The sequence below is a fragment of the Populus trichocarpa genome, chromosome 7, assembly GCF_000002775.5.
Source record: "Populus trichocarpa isolate Nisqually-1 chromosome 7, P.trichocarpa_v4.1, whole genome shotgun sequence".
NCBI classification, from domain to species: domain Eukaryota; kingdom Viridiplantae; phylum Streptophyta; class Magnoliopsida; order Malpighiales; family Salicaceae; genus Populus; species Populus trichocarpa.
The window spans coordinates 76,352-92,265 of record NC_037291.2 but is presented as its reverse complement, the minus strand read 5'-3'; the positions used below and the strand labels follow the sequence as shown (position 1 = coordinate 92,265).

General features: G+C 35.9%; 3 protein-coding genes across 4 annotated transcripts; all 3 read left to right on the top strand.

The window, feature by feature from the left end:
* Window positions 1-52: 52 nt before the first annotated feature.
* Window positions 53-2,308, top strand: LOC18101255 (uncharacterized). Of its 2 annotated transcripts, XM_024605723.2 has the most exons (4): window positions 53-185; window positions 1,195-1,342; window positions 1,458-1,558; window positions 1,648-2,308. In XM_024605723.2, the coding sequence occupies exons 2-4, from the start codon at window positions 1,245-1,247 to the stop codon at window positions 2,151-2,153; spliced, it is 705 nt and encodes a 234-aa protein (XP_024461491.2). In that variant the 5' UTR covers window positions 53-185; window positions 1,195-1,244; the 3' UTR covers window positions 2,154-2,308. The 2 variants fall into 2 exon arrangements, with proteins under 2 accessions (XP_024461491.2, XP_024461492.2); XM_024605724.2 differs by lacking the exons at window positions 53-185; window positions 1,458-1,558 and having other exon boundaries at window positions 1,202-1,342.
* A 942-nt stretch (window positions 2,309-3,250) lies between these two features.
* LOC7465587 (uncharacterized) lies at window positions 3,251-11,480 on the top strand. Its single transcript, XM_002310323.4, has 11 exons — window positions 3,251-3,557; window positions 4,130-4,416; window positions 4,531-4,725; window positions 5,433-5,779; window positions 6,041-6,332; window positions 7,087-7,245; window positions 8,023-8,388; window positions 8,923-8,988; window positions 9,162-9,210; window positions 10,795-10,918; window positions 11,193-11,480. Exons 1-11 carry the CDS (start codon window positions 3,266-3,268, stop codon window positions 11,278-11,280), a joined length of 2,265 nt encoding a protein of 754 aa, XP_002310359.3. The 5' UTR covers window positions 3,251-3,265; the 3' UTR covers window positions 11,281-11,480.
* Window positions 11,481-11,615: 135 nt separating this feature from the next.
* Window positions 11,616-14,178, top strand: LOC7465588 (uncharacterized). Its single transcript, XM_002310324.4, has one exon. It carries the CDS (start codon window positions 12,607-12,609, stop codon window positions 13,897-13,899), a length of 1,293 nt encoding a protein of 430 aa, XP_002310360.1. The 5' UTR covers window positions 11,616-12,606; the 3' UTR covers window positions 13,900-14,178.
* The last annotated feature ends 1,736 nt before the right edge of the window (window positions 14,179-15,914 follow it).

Here is a 15,914-nt window from a genome sequence, read left to right as displayed (position 1 = left end):
TAAAAAAAATTATTTTTAAAATAAAAAAAATTATTTTAAAACATATCCAATTAAAAAACTGTACCTCGAACAGACGCAAAGTATCAAATGCTGCGTCATTTTCCTTTTTCCCATTTTAACACTCGCAGCCTTCTTGTCACTGCACTTCCACTCTCTGCATGCCTAGACGGATTCTGTTATGTCTGGTTAGTCACTTTGTGTTGTTCCTTTAAGGATTTATTACGTAGTTTTGCTTTTGCTTATTGAGAAAAAAGTTTGGAACTTTTAATGTTAAACGAGAAAGAACATGGGTTAGTGTACTTAATTGTGAGATTAATCGTGTTTTAATTGGTGGGTTATTGTTGTGTTTTGTTGTTTTGTCCATAGATAATAAAAATTTTGTTTCTTGCCCTTGTTTGTGAATCTGAGAAGTAGAAAAATGTTGTATTTTTCCTTTTTTAAGTAGTCTTACCTTTTGATAACCTCTACCATATTCTATAGTTGGGCTTAATATGGGCAGATTTTGAATTTAGAACATTACTCCAAAAAAATACTAGTATATATTAAGGCCTATATTTTTCTTTATCGTTTAAAACCGTTTTTTCTCCCTCCCTTTCTCTAAACTCTTTTTGGTTTTGTTGAGATTTAGAGGTCAGTCGAGTCATTTTCGTTTCTATTTTCATGTTTGGAATCTTAAATTATTGCCTAATTTTTTTTCATTTAATTGTTTTTTTTTAAGTAGTTTTACCTTTGATAACCTCTCTCATGTTCTAGATGGGCTTAATACTGGCCAGGTTTTGAACTTAGAGCACAGCTCCAAAAAATACTAACATATATTATGATTCATATACATTTCCTTACCGTTAAAAACCGTTTTTCCTCTCTCTCTCTCTCTCTCTGAAGTCTCTTTGGTTTTGTTGAGATTTAGAAGTTAGTCGGGAGATTTCCATTTTTGTTTTCAGTTTTTGAATCTTAAATTATTGTTCTAATTTTCTTTTTTCATTTAATTTTTCTCATAACTGGTCTATTTGTTTTGCATCCTTTTAATGGTGTCTATTACAAATATCAATATTCAAGGTCTCGACTGTGCATTTATTTTTATAGTGATTAAGAAGAATTTAGTCACAAATGCAACATTTTGAAAACAGGGTTTGATTAATTATTACCAATAAATGATTATTTAATTACTATTTCTTGTGTTTTGATCTTGAGCAGGAAGGAATTAGTTTGAAAGGGGCATTATATGATTGTGGAGTTATTTAAAAATGGGGTCTGTCGTTAGTCAAGCTGCTAATGGAATTGGAGGTGTTGTTGGAAATGCTTTTGCGGTTCCGATCAAGACTCTATTCGGCGTTTCATGCGAGTATGTATTAGCACTATAATTCTCTTAATGATTTTGTTCTATTTTTCAAAATTTTGATGATTATGTTCCAGATGATGCTGCATGCATCATGGCATTTCCTGGTTTGAATCTGCAGGGATGTTTGTTCAGGACCATGGGACTTAATTTGTTTCATCGAACACTTATGCGTCTCCGATCTGTTGAAACTGTTGATGATATTTGCCCTCTCCTACATGAGTAATCTTTTTGTTTTCTTTTGTTTTATCATCTATACAAATCATCAACATAAAGTGAATGATTTCATGTCTTGTCTTTATGACTTGCAGCTTTGATGTTCTTCTACCTACTGTTCAAGATCGGGGTTTGCCAATGCATAGGAAGAAGCCTTTGCAAGATGTGTTGGGCTGCATGTGAGACATACTGGTTTGCTTTAGACGATATAACATGTTTCTTATGGCACAAGTTGAAGAACACAAAGCGGGTGAATAGACGCCGACGATTCCGAGACATCGAAGCTGGCTACACTTCAAGTTCAGAAACTGATTTTTCAGAAGATTATCATCATTTGGGTAGAAAACGCAAGTCAGCAATGGAAAGAAGAAAAATCCGCTCGCAGTCTTGGAGGTCTCTCCATCCTTCAAGCAGGTTTGGCAGTCGAAATAACAACCATCGGCAGCACCATCAACACCGTGTCAGGTTGAAGACTAGGGAAATCTCTGTTCATGTCAAGGGTGGATCGCGAAGACCAAGGAATTCAAGACAGTTTCAGTTAGCTAGATTAAGAAATCCTCGAAGAAACATGGGAATGTTCAAAAGAAAGCGACTTAGATGATTATATTAATGAAATTTTCACTAGATAATGGTGATGGTGATGCTGAAAGTTTGTTCCAGAGATTATCATTAGAATAGATATTATTGGGATTGAACATATTTATTTGTTAATATAGGTGCTAAAACCGACTTTAAAAGAAGGTTAAAACCTTAGTATCGCCGGATTGAACTTTTAAATTGAAAAAAGTTCCTTGTTAATTGCCAGCAGACACACTCCTATTCCCCAATGTAAGCCCTCACATGTTCATGGAGAAAGGGAGAAAAAAACAGAGAGGGGAGGGGATTATAGGTTATGCAAATTATAAGTAAATAATTTGCTCTCCACTTATAATGCTTCCAATAATGTTTTGTCGTTGAGCCCTATACCTAAGTATGTATATGACTCGGTTTTTATTTATTTCTTGCCAAAAAAAAAAATTATACCAAGTAAGAGATGATTTACCATAATTAAAGTAGAAAAAATCAAAAACTTTCAAAATGATTTGCCTCCTAGAAAACTTCCCTTCTTTAAGAGCTACCCCATCTCTGTTTTTCTGACCAAAAGACTTGGGTGTTCTGCTTGGCTTCTCCCTCTCTGGTAAGTAAACATATACAACCTCTTTGTTTTAGGGTTTTTTGTATCTTGTTTATCATTAAAACCAAATACCTTAGCCTAGTACTTTTATCTTCACTCTGAAAAATTCCATTTATAAGCGAATGCAAACAAACATTCAACAACATGTATACTTGTTTGTTTGGTTGGCCTGAGGATGTAAGATATGCAATTCTGTCCTGTAAAAACTACGTTTTTTTTCATTGAATTGAATAACTTCATGCATGTTTTCTGGTTCTTTGATGGTGGTTTTATAAATGATAGTATATGCATGAGTTATCCCATTTTGACCATGAAATCTGGCAATGACATTCTCAGGCATTCAAAACTTTTCTGGCCTCGGTTTTTATTTATATGAAGTTGATATGTTTTTGTGTTATAAAAATATTTTTTATTTTATTTTAAATTAATATTTTTAAATTATTTTAATAATATTAAAAATAATTTTTAAAAATAAAAAAAATTATTTTAATATATTTTCAATTAAAAAACTATACTATCGAAGACACGCAAAGTATCAAATGTGGCGTCATTTTCCTTTTTCCCATTTTAACACTCGCAGCCTTCTTGTCACTGCACTTCCACTCTCTGCTTCCCTTTCATCTCCTAACACCGTAAGATCAATGTCCTCTTCCTCATCAACGGCCACGATGCATTCCCCACCGGTTGCAAAGAAGGTCGAGCACAAGATGGAGATGTTTGGTGACGTTAGGGTGGACAATTACTATTGGCTTCGTGATGATTCACGAACCAATCCTGAGGTTCTTTCTTATCTTCAGCAAGAGAATGCCTACACGGATTCTGTTATGTCTGGTTAGTCACTTAGTGTTGTTCCTTTAAGGATTTATTACGTAGTTTTGCTTTTTCTTATTGAGAAAAAAGTTTGGAACTTTTAATGTTAAACGAGAAAGAACATGGGTTAGTGTACTTAATTGTGAGATTAATCGTGTTTTAATTGGTGGGTTATTGTTGTGTTTTGTTGTTTTGTCCATAGATAATAAAATTTTTGTTTCTTGCCCTTGTTTGTGAATCTGAGAAGTAGATATTTGTAATTTACTTGCTAAAGAATTTTTTTATGAGATTTCAGGTTGTTTGTTGAACTTAGCGAAAGTTGGACTTTATTCACATTGAGAAATCTAATGGATATTGAAAAAAAAAATGAGTGAAACGTGTGAGTGTTGTTTTTTTTAGAACTTGTTATGTAGTAAATTGATGAATTTGAAGATTTGACCTTAAGAAACTTTCATTGCTGAGTTTGGCTTATACGGTTAGATAAGAATCAACTTTTATGTAGTGATCATGAAAGCTAAATTTGAAAGTTCATTCAAATTGAAAAAGCGCTTTTTGTAGAAACAAGAATTAATGGAGTGTATAATGTGTTTTAGGAACCAAGCAATTTGAGGATCAGCTATTCAAAGAAATACGAGGGAGAATCAAGGAGGATGATATATCAGCGCCTTATAGAAAAGGGCCTTACTATTACTATACAAGGAATTTGGAGGGAAAGGAGTATGTTCAGCATTGCCGCCGGCTTATACCCAATTACAACACAACACCATGTTCTGTCCATGATACAATGCCAACTGGACCTGATGATCCTCCAGAGCATGTTATTCTTGATGAGAACGTTAAAGCCCAAGAGCACAGATTTTACAGCATTCAGGCTTTCAAAGTAGAAAATCTAGCTACCACTGCTTGATTTTTTTTGTTCCTGGATTTGAGTTGTCTTGCATTTTTTATTTGTTGATTTCTGTTTTTTATTTTTAATTTTCATCTGTTTCTTCAGGTTAGTCCAAATCATAAGTTGGTTGCATGTGCTGAAGACACAAAAGGTGATGAAATTTATAGTGTTCATGTCATCGATGCAGAGACTGGAGCTCCTGTAGGGAAGCCTCTGACAAGTGTAACATCTCATGTTGAGTGGGCCAACGATGACACTTTGGTTTATATAACAATGGATGAGATCCTTCGGCCTGATAAGGTACTTGTAATCTGTTTTAATTTTATGCACAGAATTAATTGCTTCAACTTTGACAGTAGAATTACTTTCTTCTTACCTTTCACATGCACTTAGTCCATGCTTCACCATGTTTCTCACACTTCTAATTGCAGCTGCGGTTCACTATGCCTAGAAAATTGAAGAGCAATTGGTTAAAAGCTTATCATGTTTTTTTTAACTTGGTCCAAACTAATAACCTCTCAGAGGCAGAGAATTGACATGCATAACAACTTTTCTGTCCTATACATTATACAGTCCCCCTCCCATGTGAAGGAAACCAATTATTTATTCAGCTGTACATTAATCCCTAAGAGATGAAGTATGGCTGCGTGTTTATCATGTTAGCTATGGTTTTGCTTCTCAAGCATGTGGTTCTTTAATTGCACTATATTAGATTCTAAGGGTACTCTCTACAATATCCTAACCCTTTTTGTAGTCCAATTATATTTCTTTGTGTAAATTTTAGTTTCTTATTTGATCAAGCTGCCCTGACTCTGCATTTTAAAGTATACTCTACTTCATAATATGAAACCAGTATGTGGCCCTGCATAATTTATTATCGCAACCACCCTGCAGTAAATGAATTTCTCATTCAAAACCAGCTTTCCCTTTTTTAATCGGAACTCCATCAATTTTATCTTCTTTGTTGGATTAATATAGTGATGGCTTGGATTTATTTCTTATGATAGGTGTGGTTACATAAGCTGGGAACGGACCAATCAAGTGATATTTGCCTTTATCATGAGAAGGATGATACATTTTCTATTGGTCTTCAAAAATCAGAGAGTCAAAAATTTTTGTTTGTGGGGTCTGAAAGCAAAATTACAAGTTTTATCTTTTTTATTGATGCTTCCAAACCCGAGGATGGTCTTAAGGTTTTGACTCCTTGCGTTGTTGGGATTGATAACCGGGCCAGCCATCGTGGAAATCATTTCTTTATTATAAGAAGAAGTGAAGAGTTTTTCAATTCAGAATTAGTAGCCTGCCCAGTGGATGACGTGTCTGTAACAACAGTTCTTATTCCTCACAGAGAAAGGTAACATTCACTTTCTTAGAAATGGGATTCTCTTTTTTTGGTTGGATTGAGGTGGAATCTTGTCTTGGAACCAAATATATCTGCTCAAATGGAAAATATTTAATGTGCCAAATTGTAATCATGCACTGTATTATGTTCACAACTGTTTTGTGCAATGCGGTTCTCATGAAAATTGCTTTGGATTTTATATATAAATATGAAAAAGATAATGTCTGTCATTGCTGACTCTTATTGTTCTTATCTATTTTGGATTTAAACCAGAATAAAAATTCAGGATACCCATCTTTTTGCCAACCACCTTGCTGTATATGAGCGTGAAAATGGTTTGCCCAAGGTAACCGTATATCGCCTACCAGCTGTTGATGAGCCACTTACAAGCCTTGAAGATGGCCGGGCTATTGACTTTATCGACCCTGTATATACAGTGGATCCAGCAGGATCAGAATTTAATTCTAGCGTTTTGAGATTTTCTTATAGCTCATTGAGAACGCCTAACTCTGTGTATGACTATGATATGAACACGGGCACTTCTGTTGTTAAGAAAATTGAGACAGTAAGATATGAACAAGCACTTTTCATATATTACTAATTATTTATCTAGGCATTACTTGTGTGGGGCATGAGACATTTGTTTCCTTTACAAAAAAAAATTGTTACTGTTGTCTTTGAATATTTTTTCTTCCTACATGTTGCAAAATCAACGAGTTTTCTCTGTGTTAGACTTCAAGCTTTTTTATAATCATGCAGCGTTTGCCTGCATAGTGAAATGTAGAAGCTTCACATTGTTTTTCCTAAATTCTTCACAAGTCTTATGCTTGGGAACTGCAGCAAAGTAGCTTCTCTTCATCCTTCAGTGATTTTGCTTTTCAGATTCTGCATTTGTTTTATGATAACTTTCTTGTGTTCCTATTTCCTTTGTGAGAAGTTTACAGCATTTGATATGCTCAGATTGATCCCTCTCTCTCACACGCACAAGCATGAAAAAATTTTCTTTTGCAACATTATCAACTGTCACATTACTTTTGGGTCCTTAAAATAGTGTTTATAGATATAATAATATCTTTTCTGGTTCAAATCCCACAAAACATGCATCAAGTTAGTGTTTTCAATAAAACTAGAACTTGTCAAGGCTTTTTTTGTAAATATTTATGCACCAAATTCTTTTCTGGCAACCAGAGTGAAATCAGTGAATTCAAATAAGTTAGATGCACCTTCTTTTATTCTTCATATATGAAGTTTTTTGTTAATCATTTGCATTCAAGTAGTTTGTGATAATCACGTGTTATTTTGTTCACTATTGTACTAAGGTCTTGGGAGGCTTTGATGCATCTGAGTATTTTACCGAAAGGAAATGGGCCACTGCTTCTGATGGCACTCAGGTCCCTATGTCAATTGTCTATAGGAAGAATCTTGTGAACCTTGATGGATCTGATCCATTACTTCTGTACGGATATGGTTCATATGAGGTAATATGAGAGTTGAATAAGTTGTTGCCACTTACCTTAAAGTGTTGTTTCTTTGCTTTTTATTTGTCACGGATTTGCTTGCTTTTGTGTAATTTATTTGAAGTGAATCTTTTTGAAGATTAAGGTTTTTAGTGGGCATTATTGTGAGATATGATGTCAACACATCCTTGTGTCATTTATTTAGTGTGGGCAACTTTTAATTCAAGATAGAATCAAGTGTGATGTCCACATTCATCTATAGTTTTTCTTCCATCATGATTTAGTTATGGCTGTGCAGGTCATGAAAGTTTTAAGTCATAGTTTATTTAATCACTTCAGACTCACAGGATGCCATTCATGAAAAGTGTGCATGCAGATGCTAAGAAGTCTTTGGCTCTTCTATATTCTGATTTGCTTATTGCTTATTTAATTATTGGTAAACAATATATAACTAGAGTCACTAGACAAATATTTCCTTTTATTTTGTTCATCCAGAAAAGATAGTGACCTAGTTATGATTCTTCCAAGATGAGGTCCTGATTGGAAAGGATGTGGAGGCTGTCTTACTCTTTAGTGCCTTTGCAGGAAGCAGCTGCACTTTAACTCTAATATGCACTCTTCTTTTTAAATTTGTCAGTCACCAGTGGCATGGAATTTTCAAGTTTGCATGCATGTTAACTAGGATGCAGTGTCTTTTACATTATGGAGTCTAAAGTCTTAAGTTTTTCTGATTTCACTCCTGTGTTTTAAAGTTCCATTTGAAATGCTTGATATCACAGAATCTTTTGTTGTGGGTAGGTATGCATAGATCCCTGGTTCAAGGCATCAAGATTATCTATATTAGATCGTGGTTTTATATTTGCCATTGCTCACATTCGTGGAGGTGGTGAAATGGGAAGACAGTGGTATGAGAATGGGAAGTGCTTAAAGAAAAAGAATACTTTCACAGATTTTATTGCTTGTGCGGAGTATTTAATAGAACAGAGGTACTGTTCGAAGGAAAAACTGTGCATTGAAGGAAGGAGTGCAGGGGGGTTGCTTATGGGCTCTGTTCTTAACATGAGGCCTGATTTGTTTAAGGTTGCTTTTGCTGGAGTACCTTTTGTAGATGCTTTGACGACAATGCTTGATCCAACTATCCCCCTTACAACTTCAGAGTGGGAGGTAAAAAATTTTCCCCTTGAAATTTGAGCTTTATCTACCTTTAAAATTGACTTTCAATGGGATACATTTATATGGAATGTGACTTTCCACTGATTTGATGACCTGGTGCATCCATCATACTTTCCACAACATATGATGTGCATAAAGCAGCTACATATGGATAACGCCATGTAGTAACTATAATATCTTTCTCCTTTCTTTCCCTCTCATTTTGTGCTTAATCCGCATATATGTATATAAACATTAGTTCTGTGGACCATCCAACTTGATCACCTCTGAACCTAGTGGCTTGTGATAGAAATAGCAGGCTCCAATATATATTATATATATTAACATCTATGTATGATGATGTCTTGACATTTGAGGTCCTGCATTTCATGGAGAGTTCAAATTTGTCCTTCGGAATTGAGATCCTTTTTTTATATATTTATATATAGATAGATATATATTAGATGTTCATGGTTTGCCTGCTGCAACTATAATATGTGTTGGTGGCTTGGTGCTAATTGCTTATCACTTCTTTGGTTACTGTAGGAATGGGGAGACCCTCGGAAGGAGGAGTTTTACCACTATATGAAGTCATATTCTCCTGTTGATAATGTAAGTTTTCAGCTATGAATTGGTTCCTCATGTTCATGATCAATAGCACAGTACGCATGAAATCAGAATGTACTGTCACAACTTGATAAAACAGCCTAGCTTTATACTATTCCTGTAGTGTTATTCTTTATCTAATTTTTCAATGACCAAGACCTGTGATTTTTTCTGCACAGGTTAAGGCTCAAAATTATCCTCATATTCTTGTTACAGCCGGCTTACATGGTGAGTGTTTTCTTTTAGTTAGTTAAGATCTTCCATTACAAGTTCTTAATGCACATGAAGTTTTTTAGGATAGACAGGTGGATGAGTGGGGAGATTGTTTTCATTGCTCATCAAAACTGACCTTAACTATCTGCTGAAGCTGATTCAGAGTCCACTATAAATGAATTTCTTGCTTAAAATTTTCTATTGTTAGAGGGAAGTCTTTGGAATGAAAGTTGTTTGTACAAGTTTTAGTAGCATGGTGAGTGTTTGCTTTTAGTTAGTTAAGATCTTCCATTACAAGTTCTTAATGCACATGAAGTTTTCTAGGATAGACAGGTGGATGAGTGGTGAGATTGTTGTCATTGCTCAGCAAAATTGACCTTAACTATCTGCTGAAGCTGATTCAGAGTCCACTATAAATGAATTTCTTGCTTAAAATTTTCTGTTGGAAGTCTTTGGAATGAAAGTCCTTTGTACAAATTTTTGTAGCACTCTTAATAAAAAGAGAAGGCATTGGTTACTGCCATTATTTTGTTAGGTGGCCCATCAAACTCATTTTTACATCTTCATCAGCAAGGCATTAGGCCTCATTGATGTCAAAGAACTATTTCAACCCAATAGCTTAAGCTGTTAAGTGAGGTCCCAGGATATGATTTATATTATTCTCTAACACACCCCCTCAAGTGAAAGCATTTTGGGCTTGAAACTTACACAAGTCCATATTACCTTGTGTTTGATTTTTATCAAATAAATGGGGATGGTGAGATTCAAACTCGTGACCGCTTGGTCATCAAGGCTCTGATACCATGTCAAAGAACCATCTCAACCCAATAGCTTAAGCTGTTAAGTGAGGTCCCAGGATATGATTTATATTATTTTTTAACAATTGAGAGTGTGGACTTGAAATGAAAACCTGGGTACTTGGTACTGACTCGTAGATTTGTAGCGTGTTAAACATTTTCTTCAAAACTCACTCTTAATCCTCCGGAGGTGATGTAGAATAGGGTAATAACAAAGATAGATGGAGCAGAATCCCTTATAGGAGAAGGATTAAATAAAAGACAAAGAAGAGAATAAAGAAGTCCCATTAGGAGAGGGATAAACAGAGAAAAGAAATGAAGAAGAGAATGATGATAACAAAGTTAAATATCAATTTTCAATTCAATTATCAATAAGCCTGCATAAAACATTTAAAAGATGCTCTTAAATAGGCACCAAAACCCTAGTGATATCTTTTTTAAAGAAGTAAAGTTATTAATGGTGATTAAAATAGAAGAATTCTAACAGGCTCAAACAACTAAAATTATGCAACCTTATTTATGTATATTAGAGGAACCACTGTGCTCAAAAAACTTTGAACTTTTCTGAAGACCATGCGCTATAATGCATTTGCTAATTGGTAATCTTCGACCAGTCTTTCAGGGATAGACATCTAATATTTAAACAGCATTGCAAATTTTTAAAGTTTCTTTAGATGTTCAAAAATCGGGTTGCTCACATCATCAACCAAGCAATCACATTGATCCTTTATGATATTTTCAACGTCTAATGCTTGTAGTCCTTCTTTTAGCATTTGATCTATATTTTGGCATGTTACAACAGATCCTCGTGTTATGTACTCGGAACCTGCCAAGTTTGTGGCAAAGCTAAGGGAGACCAAAACTGACAATAACATACTACTGCTGAAATGTGAATTTGGTGCTGGACATTCATCGAAGTCAGGAAGGTAATGTTTTCTGCTCTGTCTAAAGTTACTCATTTCATTCCACGATTCCAAACTGTGAAGAGGAACTTGAGCAAGAGAGTAAGTTGCATTGAGGATGATGTTAGAAGACCTGATTTGTGCTGTTAAGGATTGCATAACTAAGAGTTTTCATGACCTCTATACTATCTTTATCTTGAAACCATAAATACGAGATTTCTTCGTTTTTCCTCTCTTTTAAAATATAGGGGTGACTTTTTAGCTAATCTGTTAAGATGTTATATTTTGTTTGGTGCAGATTTGAGAAGCTTCAAGAACAAGCATTCATATATGCTTTCATTTTGAAAGCACTAGATATGATTCCTGAACTTAGCTCTAGCCTCTAAGCCTAATGAACCACACCTAGAAGCTGAAGGCCTGCTTCATGCAAGGAATTATTGGTGCCGACTCTTCCAAAAACAATGTTTGTTTTTTCTTTCTTTGACACTGACTGGCAGTTTTATTATCATTGAAATCAACTTACATGTAATGCGATCTGCACCTGCAATTACACATATAATTGAAAGTTGGACTTGGTTTTTTTTTTTTTTGGGAGTGCAAAAGAGAGAACCAATGAAAAAAGAAAAAGGTAGAAAAGAGTGGCTATGTGTTTGGAAGTGTGGTAACGGTTGTTTTTCAAAGTATTTTTTGTTTAGAAATATATTAAAATAATATTTTTTTATTTATTAAAAATTATTTTTAATATTAAAATATAAAAACATAAAAAAAAATTAAATAAAAAGTAAATTTTCAATGGAGAGCAACTTGCACACACGATGTCTTAGTGGCTGATGTGTTAACAGCAAGTCAGGCATACGTGGCCCACACTTCGAGCCTGGCTTTAACTTCTATTTTATTTTTTTATAAAGTGAATTGATGACACATGATCCACTCCTTATTTAATTAATTTATTTTGTTTTAAACCTTCTCTCCCACTTGGATTTATGTAAGTGTACCACCTATCTAATCATCTAGATGGTAACCCATTAATAAGAATTTAGAACTAAAAGATTTGTTCTTTTTGTAGTTTCAGATTCGAGCTTTGTAGTTGCTTATATGATGGCCACTGGAGGCTTACATGATCGTTAACTTCAGGGTCCGTGAGATTAGTCGAGGTACGTTCAAGCTGGTCCGGATACCAACGTTAAACAAAAAAAAAAAAGTACCAACTACCTATTAACAAAATGATTAAATAAATATATTTACTAGGTTTAAGTAAAGCACATAAGTAACCTAATTCTTTTAAAAGTATTTAGGTAATAATTGAGAGAAAGGAATCTAAACGCAGCATCACTCATCACTATCTATTATGGAAGCTAACGATTATTTTTTATTTTAAAATATATTTAAATAATATTTTTTTATTTTTTAAAAATTAATTTTTATATTAATGCATTAAAATGATTTTAAAAAATTAATTTAAAATAAAATAAAATTTAAAATTTTTTAAAGTTACTTTAAAACATAAAAATAAACGGATGTCGTAAGTGATCTCAACTCCCTCCCACGACAAAACAATCCTTATCCCTTCCAACTGATCCGCCATTTTGATACATTAAGAGAATCAGTGCCCTTCACGTCTCTGCTACTTCCCACCCCCCATATCTTCTTTTTTAGCAAAATCTTCCTCTCCGTCCATTTCACGCTCCCGTAGCTCACTCAACATCTAAACCATGCCCTCATCCTTCACTGTCTCACCATGTGAAGATTCCCAAGAAACCAACTACCTGCAAACCCTTTTGGCCTCAGCTCGTCCTTTCCTTAGAGGAGAGCTAGAATCCATTGATAAGAACTTGCCTTCCCTCATTTCTGTGTTACGTTCTGTTGGTGCTGGTGAATGCTGGCACAAACATGGCAGCTTTCTTGATCACCTAGTTGAAATTTACCGTATTCTCAAGATATGGAAAGCCCCTGACTCTGTCTGTCTCTGTGGCCTTTTCCATTCTGCCTATTCCAATTCTTATGTCAATCTTGCTATCTTTGATCCTAACACCGGTCGAGATGTTGTTCGCAACCATGTTGGTGAGGCTGCTGAAAGGTTGATTCACTTGTTTTGTATTGTCCCTCGCCAATCATTGATCCATGATGATCTGTTGTTCAAGTATTCTGATATAGAACTTGTTGAACACCTTAAAGCTTCTGAGTTGTCACTGAGGAATGCAGGAGAGAAGGGTTTGTTCAATGGAGAGGAGTCTTGGAGGAAGAAACTGGCTTCTCTTTTGCCTGCCAGTGGGATAACAGTGAAGCATATAAAGAGTGGAGAAGATGTTTTAGTGACCAGAAGAATGGTGGGTGTTTTTCTCTTGATGACCATGGCTGATTTTAGTGATCAACTTTTTGGTTTTCAAGATTTGTTGTTTGAAAACTTTGATGGTCGTCTTGAGTTTCTAGGGAATAATTTTGGTGCTTTGTGGCCTGGAGATGGCAAGCCAGGGCTATGGATCAATTCAATATCAAGGATGGGTGCAATTTACTCTTTGATTGTGAGAGAGGAAGAGATTTTTATTGAAGAGAGGAAGAGGGCTGGTGGTTTTGAAGTTGACAGAGAGAGAGATGAAGATATAGAGCTTGTGTTGGCACCAGTTTTTGAGAATTGTACTCAAGTTTTGGATGCAAGAGAGCAGGTAGTGGCAAGGGACTTGTATTGGGAAGCTGTTTGTGATACCTCAAAGGGAGGGTTGGAGAGGGCTGAGGAGTTGTTGGTGAGCAGCATTGAGAAGAACCCTTTTGTTGGTGAGCCTCATGTGGTCTTGGGTCAATTTTATTTGACAAAAGGGAGGTTTGAGGAGGCCGAGAAAGAAGCTGAGAGAGGGGTCACACTCTTGTTAGAGTGGGGTAGTCCTTGGGATAAGAGGATGTCTTGGGAAGGATGGATTGCTTGGGCCAGGGTCTTGTTGATGAAAGCTAAAGAGAAGTCATGGCCGCAGACATCTTGGGGCATCCTTAATTTAGGGCTTGTGAGGTAACTGGTTTTGTCGCTCCATTCATGTGTGCAGGCACTAAATAAGATGCGCACTACCTAGGTAGGTAGAAGAAGGCAGAGTCAAGGCACTACTATGGTGACTTCTACCCTTTGCTTAAATGGCCTGAAAGAACACAATATTTAGTATTTTGTTTTGTGAAGATCCATTTACTTCTCCGGGTTTTCTTTTCAATTGTGGACCTATAATGGTATGGCTACTTTCTCTTTTTTTATTTGATGACAAGGATATATATCATATTGAGACTACGGCTCCATTATGGTTGGTTGGATGTGATTTACAATTTTGTTGATAACTTGAGAGAAAAACAAATTGACCTCCTGAGTCCTGGCTCCAACATTGATATAGGAAATGGGCCAAACCGTTTGCCAGGAAATGGCAGCCTCTCCCCACTTACCGGATCAAGGCCGAGCTCTTAAAATGGTTAAATTACCTGGTGCCTCCTCATCTTACTCCCACTCTAATCAAAAATATATTTTTAACAGTTTAGGAAATATCTTGATCGATTCAAATAAAATGAATTCAAAAAACACTTTAAAATAAACTCAAAAGATTCTCTCTAAATAGGCTCAACAAGAATACTCCTTAGACAAATTACAACAGGAGTCTAAAGAATGGGCTCGGGGATAATAGCTCGAACCCAACATCCAAAGAGCCTAGCTCAGGCTGTTGCCCGTGCTTATACAGGGTGCACACCCAGATTGGGAGTGCACCCCTGTAGGCTCGGGCTTCCATATTCGAGCCCAACATACTTAAGTCCACGTAGCACACCTGAATCTATTTCTCACCTTTAATATACCAGAGCCAATGTGTTTAAGTCCACATAGCCCATCCGGACCCACTTCCACCTCTCGTGGGCTCAGGCTATCACACCCGAACCCAGTGTGTTTGGGTCCAGACAGCGCTCCCGGACCCACTTTCACCTCTCGTGGGCTCAGGCACCTTGCTTGAGCCCAACACTCACAAGCGATTTTTTCTTAGACCTCATATGGGTCTCTCGGTATTTTATACCGATCCAATACGTATTATTTTGAATAGATTACACCACATACCCTCCTCTTTGTAAAAGGACAAGACTCATGGGATATAAATACACCATAAGACCTTCAGAATAAAGGTTCACAATCTCTTCATTCTCAACATTTTTAGCATGTATATTTTTAGAGTCTATCTCTCTAAAATATCATTATATTTTCTCTCTCTATAAAGTTACTGACTTTACCATCGAAGAGTCCCAACCTTCATCAAATGGGACCTTTTGCAGGTACTAGCCACAAGCCACATTGACCTACCAAACACTAAGTATAAGTTATCAACCACCTTTGGCTAGGAAGAATAGATGAGACTTTTAGGACCAATTAATTAACCGGTTATCCAACCCAAAAGCCCTATTCCTGGACTACTTGGATTTTTTTTGGACATCTTTAATGGCTCTGTCTGTGGGAAATTGATCAAAAAGCCATCAGTTTCTAAAACTTATTTTTGACATTTTCAGGTTATTCCATGGCACACAATTAAGACACACATGGGTCAGGATGTAAGGTAAATTTACTTGTTATCACGAACACTTCTACCCAACCAGACCTTCAACAACTCACAAGTCAAGTGCAATTTCTCACCTAAACAGTATTGGCAACTCAAGGTCAAAATCAGACCTTTCCACCCCAACAAGTCTTGGCAACTCTGGTAACACACTTGAGCCCATCACCATCACCATTGGTCGCTCCCAGCGTCCATATCTCGTTACACTACTCATAAAAGTTTGGGCAAAATGACTTTCAGAAGAGTATTTTGCCTTCATAAGGTCCCTTTAGGGGTCGCTCGTGTCATTGCGATACCCGCGTATATAGATGGTACTCCAGACACGCTCTCTCAATTACCATGGGATGGACCTTAGTTACCAATCTTGTTGTTTCATACCAAACTCTTCAGGCTCCTTGAATCCCAACGAATCATCTTATGATGTATAATCTTCAATAAGAATGTAAGTTTATTTTTTA

What these genes read in the sequence shown, in the direction of transcription:
- LOC18101255 (XM_024605723.2), top strand. Translation starts at nt 1,245, where the DNA reads ATGGGGTCTGTCGTTAGTCAAGCTGCTAATGGAATTGGAGGTGTTGTT. An exon ending in CTATTCGGCGTTTCATGCGA is followed by an intron (nt 1,343 to 1,457) that starts GTATGTATTAGC and finishes TTGAATCTGCAG; the next exon opens with GGATGTTTGTTCAGGACCAT. An exon ending in ATTTGCCCTCTCCTACATGA is followed by an intron (nt 1,559 to 1,647) that starts GTAATCTTTTTG and finishes TATGACTTGCAG; the next exon opens with CTTTGATGTTCTTCTACCTA.
- LOC7465588 (XM_002310324.4), top strand. Translation starts at nt 12,607, where the DNA reads ATGCCCTCATCCTTCACTGTCTCACCATGTGAAGATTCCCAAGAAACC.
- LOC7465587 (XM_002310323.4), top strand. Translation starts at nt 3,266, where the DNA reads ATGTGGCGTCATTTTCCTTTTTCCCATTTTAACACTCGCAGCCTTCTT. An exon ending in AGATCCTTCGGCCTGATAAG is followed by an intron (nt 4,726 to 5,432) that starts GTACTTGTAATC and finishes TTCTTATGATAG; the next exon opens with GTGTGGTTACATAAGCTGGG. An exon ending in CATATTCTCCTGTTGATAAT is followed by an intron (nt 8,989 to 9,161) that starts GTAAGTTTTCAG and finishes TTTTCTGCACAG; the next exon opens with GTTAAGGCTCAAAATTATCC.